This window comes from Merops nubicus, unplaced genomic scaffold (genome assembly GCF_000691845.1).
Source record: "Merops nubicus isolate BGI_N331 unplaced genomic scaffold, ASM69184v1 scaffold916, whole genome shotgun sequence".
NCBI classification, from domain to species: Eukaryota; Metazoa; Chordata; class Aves; order Coraciiformes; family Meropidae; genus Merops; species Merops nubicus.
This window is the reverse complement of record NW_008614106.1, coordinates 27,809-33,810: the sequence shown is the minus strand read 5'-3', so window position 1 is coordinate 33,810 and position 6,002 is coordinate 27,809. Positions and strand designations below refer to the sequence as shown.

Sequence of the window (6,002 nt, the reverse complement as noted above, 5' to 3'; positions counted from 1 at the left end):
GGGAACTGGGAACTTGGGAAGAGGGGAGATGGCTTGGCCTGGGATTGGTTGGCGGGGGGATGGTTGCTGTGGTCTGTTCTAACTGAAGGAACCGAGTCTTGGCTCACTTCTCCTTGCAGTGGGCAGACTTTTTTTTTTTTTCCCCTCCTCACCCCCCCTGTGTGTGGTGGTGATGTTGGGGAAAGAAGTGGTCAAAGAGGGGGGCCCAGGTCTAGCTTTGCTCTTGGAAGATTGTGACATGCAAAGATGCACGGAGCTGGTCTCCTGGGAAGGTGGGGAGAGTTTGACATAAGCACAGAGATGACGATCCACTTGTGTTGCTCTGCTTGGACCTGGTGCATGGGTGATGGAGTTGGGCTGCATTGTCTCTCTGGTGTGAAACCACTTCTTTTGGAGTGCCTCTAAACCAGGCTCTGAGTGGGCAATAGGAGGCACCAAGGGCTATCGGTGCTCCTGGAGCTCTTCTGCAAAGAGGTGCTGCCATGTCTGGGGCAGGATTTGCCCTGAATGCAGGATTGGCTCATAAGAACATGGGTGAGGTTGGTGGCTGCTATGTGGTGCTTATAGGAGGCTAGGTCAGTGTTTTGGGTACCCAGACCCCAGGAGACTCTGTGGTAGGTGCTTCCAAGGCAGGGAGCAGGTCACGGACTGGAAGCTCACAGATAACAGTCCTTCTGCGGGTGGGCTGTCTGAGGTGCCTTTAGAACATCCACGTTGCTGCTGCCAGCCACATCAGTGTCTATCATCTTCTGCCTGCTCCTCAACGTGGTTTGAGCTGATGTGCTGATCCTCCAGCTCTCCCTCGTCATAGTTTATTGGGGAGGTTTGTGTGCTTGACCCAACTGCAGCAAGGGTTTCTTTGTGGTGGGCTGAGCCACTTGGGTCTTACACAGTGTGCATGTGTTTGGATGCTCACCTCAACCCAACCCCCTGAAGGATCCAGGAAGTGGGTGGCCTGGGTGAAGTGCCTGCTGCTGGGGGTGGAATTGTGTCCAGAGCTAATGGATGACATTAGTGCCTTGTGGGTGCACCTTTGTGGGCTGTCCTCACCTGCCCTGGGTCATGTTTCCATCAGCTGTGTTTCCAGCTGGAGCAGAGCAGCTTTTGCCAGCCACCAAAGTCATCTGCCCAAAGCTTGCACCCAGTGACCTGCAGCCTGGGGGAAGCAGTGACCGTGAAGTGGTCATGGCTGGCCAGGCTGAGGCTGTCTCAGGAGCCCAATTGAAGACACCACCTTGCATGTCAGCAGCTAGTAACTAGATGCAGCTCTTCAGACATGCTGGTTGGGGTTCTACCAGCTGCTTAGGAGCACAGTGGAGTGCTTCATCCCTGAGGAGCAGGGAGCTTCTCTGGTGCCTGGAGAGGTGGCTAGGTCTGTTCCAGTTGCAGGGACAGCTCTAAGCTCCACAAGATGCTGGGACTGACTGCAGAACAAAGATAAGCAGACCTAAAAGTAGCTATGGAGGAAGAGCAGGCTATCCAAACTAAAGGTGGTTTGAGGATGGCTCTGTGGGTTCAGTCCTCCCTTCTCCAATCTCTTTGTCCTGCTGCAGGTTTTTCATTCTCCAGAAGGTTGGTGGGCAAGACAGAAATTTAAATTGAGGGTAGCTGGGAGAAACCGTGGAGGACTTGAGGAGGGTGAAGCACTGGTGGGGTGTTCATCTGCGCCACTTCTCTCTTCGTGCACTTTTTTTTAGGTAGTGCTGGTCTTGTGCTGCACAAAGGGAGAGGCTCTTCACTTCTGGATGTTTCACCTGGCCTCAGAAAGGCAGCAGGCACAAACTTTTCTTCTCCAGCTATTTTCTGGGACAGATGTTGAATGCGGCAGCATGAGGCTGGCCAGAGTCAGCTGGTGGTGTCTGGCTCATCCCTATGGGCAGGCAAGCAGGAGATGTTTGCAGTGGTGTGGCCAGACTCCTTTCCAGCTGTGAGCTAATGCAGCTAAGAAACAACTATCTCTTCCAGTAAAAGCCTCCCTTGCTTCAGTTTCCTCATTCGGCATTGATGTCTCCATCCACTTTTTCTCAGCTTCATCCTTGACAGGCAGTAGGATTTTGAGGGAGAACAGATCTTCTGAAAGCCCTCAGACACTTGCTTCCTACAGGGAAGTGCTCTGGCTTGGCTTGCTGGGTTGCAATCCTCTTGGGACAACCCTATGCAGTCTCTTGTGGTGCTGGTGTCCTCTTCCAGGTGGCTCCAGGAGCCCCCCCCATTTGCAGAGCCTCTCTACTCCCTGGCAGAAACAGGGTGTCTGAGACAGTTGAAGGGAGGTGAGGAGAAATCTGCCTTGGTTGCTGCTACTGTCCTAAAGAGCACATCCTCTTGGCTAACTGCTGCCTCCAGTCTGGGTCTTCCAGGGCTTTCTGTTGGTTTCAGAAACATCTCTCCTAGTAAGGAGGGGGTGTTCCTGCCTCATCCCATCAAGCCCTTCATCCTTCTGTGGGCTGAAAGACCTGGCAGGTCATTCCCTCTCCTTGCCAGCAGGTCAGAGCCTTGGCTTGGACCCAGGACCATCACATCAGCACAAGCACCTGCCAGCCTCCAGGCTGAGCCCCTCTGGCTGCAGGGCCGAGCTGCTGGCTGGTTGGGTGTGCATGTAGGAGCATCTGAGACCTACAGGAGGAAGATGAGGAGAGGTGGTCCATCGGATGTGGAGGCTTACTTAGTGCCAGAGCTACGAACAGCGTGTGGTTTAGGAGAAAAGCAGGATTTGCTGGAACTGGAAGTGCTGGAGGCTCTGGCCAGGCTTGGGGTGGGCTGCGCACACAGGGCAGAAGCTGGCTCAGACCCTCTGAGGAGGGGATGGAGAGCCACCAAGCTTGGAGAGCAGGGTGGGGGATGGCTCTCTGGCATGTGTGCAGCTGCTGCTCATGCTGAGCCCGGCGTGGGATGGAGGCAGCTCTTGGGGTTAAGCACTTGCAGCCTTGTGAGCACTGGGGGAGTTTCCTGTTGCTGCTGAGCAGGAGGAAACTAATTCCAGCTGTCGAGGGGAGGGGTGCTGGAGTGGGAGACACTGGCCAGGGAGGAGGACTGCTGGCTGCTGAGGAGATGTGGCTCTGCTGAGCAAGCACCTCCCTGTGAGTGGGCTGGAGGAGAGCAAGTAACCCCTGTCCTTGTGCCGGTGTCAGCAGTGGTGCTGTGGGTGGGCTATGAGCCTTCCTGGCCTGTGGCAGTGCAAGGAGGTAACCATGGCCCAGAGCAGTATGGTGGCCCCAGGCTGGGGAGCTAGGGTCCCTCTTACAGGCTAATGGAGAAGGGTGGGTGGCACCAAGGCAGCACTTGGTCATGGCACTGGATGGGGACCCTTGCTGGGGAGGAGGGTCTTGGTAATGTCCATGCCCTTGACTCCCTCCACCCAAGGCTGGACCGAGTGGGATGTACCTGGCTGCTGCTGTGGGGCCAGCTGGGAGCTGGTTTGGTGGCACCACCTTCACCTTGTGGAGGTGTCTGGCAAGGGGCTGGACCAGCCTGGTGTGCCTGGCTACAGACAGCTACCTCAAGTGTAGGTGCTGCTGCCTGGACAGGAGCCTGGGGTCCAGCAGATCTAACCTGAGGAGAGGCTCCTGCTAGGACAGAGCCTCTGCAGACTTGCAGAGCTCCTCCCTGTAGGAGCCATGACAACAAGGAGGACTTGAGGTCCTTCAGCAGCCCTTGTGCTGGTGGAGGGAGGACTTGGCAGGGAGGCAACCGTGCTTTCTGGGAGCTGTGTCCTTACTGTCCCCTCCAGCTCCTGCAAGGAGTCTGCAGCATCAGGGCCTTGGTGGGTTTGTTACGTGTCTAAAGGAGCACATTCAAAGCTCCTGGCTTTGCACCCCCATTGAGTGTCTTCTGCTCCTTACAGGGGTGAAAGGAGGAGGGTTTGAAGGGACCCACTGAGGATGTGCCTAGCTTGGAGAGTAATCCAAGGGCTGTCACTGAGTCTTGACACAGGTGTCCTGGTCTTCAGTTCTGTCTCTTCTGGAAGTCCTGTGGAGACACAGGTCTTGCACCCTCAGGCAAGGGGCCAGCCTTGCTAGGATGGTCTGGCAAGGGGAGCAGTTCATGCTGCGCTCTGGGGGGTCTTCTGCCTCTTTTACCCATGTTGGAGCAAAGTCCATCATTCTGCTGGTACCCAGGGCCTGGAAGGCACCTGCTGTTCTTGATGCCTGTCAACACTGAGGCTGTGGTCTCCTCCCACCAGCTGGGGAGGGAGGAGAGTGGGGATGGCTGCTGTGTTTCAGCTCCCAGGAGGACCGAGCTCTGCTAGCTGCTCCTGCTGCTGGATCCATGCTCAGTCAAGTGGCACAGGCTCATCTTCCACTTCTCTTGGGCTTGAGCCTGCTAACTCAGCCTGGGATGATGTGTACCAGTCTTGTAGACCAAATGGGAGCATCTGGATGTCTGATACTACTCTGCTGGACACTGCCAGCTTTGCTGCATCTACTGACAGGCTGGAAGGTGGCTGCTCAGTTCCTGTTCCCCTGTCTGCCCATTGGATTGTCATCCAGGAGTCCTGCCTTGGCAAGGAGCAGTAGACGCAGCAGCAATGACCTGCCAGGGGAGCCTTCAAGTCTTGCTGGTTTGCAGCTCTACCAAGTTCTTCTCATGATGCGATCTACCTGGAGCCTTTTCTGATGGCTGGGCTGTGGCTTAGAAAGCTTCCTAGGTCTGTTCTGTTGTGGTTGAACTGCTTCTTGCCCCATGTGTGTCATGTAGAGGTTGTCTGGTTTATTTGTAGTCTTGAGATGCCTCCTTCTGCTGGCTGAGGGCAGAGCAGCCACCATGTAGAGTGGTGCATGCCCGAAGTGAGCCTCTTCTGCCCTGCCTGAGCCTGAATGGGGGGACAGATGTGAACTTGCTGTGTTTGGGGAAGCAGATGTGTGCTGGAACAGCCCCTCCTTTCACACACTTCTGCAGTGGTAAGCTTCACAGATAGCTTGGTGGTGAGGAACTTTCCTAGCTTGAACGGTGGAGCTCTGTGTGTTGTAGTGAGCTGGGGCCAGGTATGAGTGTGAATCTGGTTATGCCAATGGGTAGAAAGTACTTGAAGTTGAGGCAAGCCCTAGATGGCTTACTAGCTTCCTCCTTAGATGTGTGGGATCCTGCTGTGCTCCTTAAGGGAGGACCTGGCCAGATCCTAGTGCCTGGTGAACCTGAGCCTGTCCCTGTGTGAGCCACCAGAGCTGGCCAGTGTGGGGCATGGTGCAGTCCCAGGTTGGGATGGTACTGGAGTAGTATTTGGGGCTCACCTTGGAGCCTCCTTTCCCATGCTGGAGACTAAGCAGACCATGTACACAGCCTGAAGGAGCTGAAAGTTTGGACTCTGGCTGAGATAATCCTGGATCACGGACCCCTGGCATGGTTTTCTTTTCCAGATGCGCTGGTATCCTCCCTCTGAAGCTACCCAGCAAGGATGGAAGTCTCGTCAGTTTTGTTAGTTCGTTAGTAAGTAATTACTCTTGGGCCCTTGTCTTGCACATCGCACGGGGAGGAGGGATGGGAGCTTGGTCTCAACCCCCTGCATCCACCCAAGGATGCCATTGGGTTATGTTGATGGGTGATGGGCCCAAACCCACCCTGGTGGGAACAGGAAGCCCCCACCAAGCCCTGAGATGGGGAAAGCAGATCCGGCCAGCCCTGCTCACCCCCACTCCTCTCCCACAGCGTCTCTCCTCAGCTCGTGCTCCTTCCCCCTGCCTCTCTTCAGAGGGCTGTGCAAGGGATGATCGCTTGGACTCCTCTCGGTTTGGTTTGCGGCCAGCGGAAAAAGCGCCCGGCCCCCATGTGCTGCCCCACCCCGGGGCTGCCAACATCCCCCCCTCCCTGGACTGTGAAGCCGCCTCCATCCCTCCATTCATCCCTTCATCCATCCATCCTTCCATCTCCAGGACATCCTCCCCAACTGAGCTTGGCCAGCCGGCTGTGCTGAAACCCAGCCGGGGGGCGGAGGGGTGGGCTCGTTCCTGGGCTTCCCTGGGCTCGCCCTGCCCTGGCGGCTTGGCTGAAGGAAATGAAAGGCAAAA

The 6,002-nt window shown here is 56.0% G+C and overlaps 1 protein-coding gene across 1 annotated transcript in view; it reads left to right on the top strand.

Annotated features, from left to right (window-relative positions):
• RBPMS2 (RNA binding protein with multiple splicing 2) overlaps window positions 1-5,417 on the top strand; it is a gene marked incomplete at its 5' end in the record, with an annotated part of 12,208 nt that extends 6,791 nt beyond the window's left edge. Inside the window, one exon of the mRNA XM_008942083.1 lies at window positions 5,355-5,417. Within this exon, the coding sequence (XP_008940331.1) occupies window positions 5,355-5,417 (63 nt within the window). The remainder of the gene's footprint in view (window positions 1-5,354) is intronic.
• Window positions 5,418-6,002: the final 585 nt, after the last annotated feature.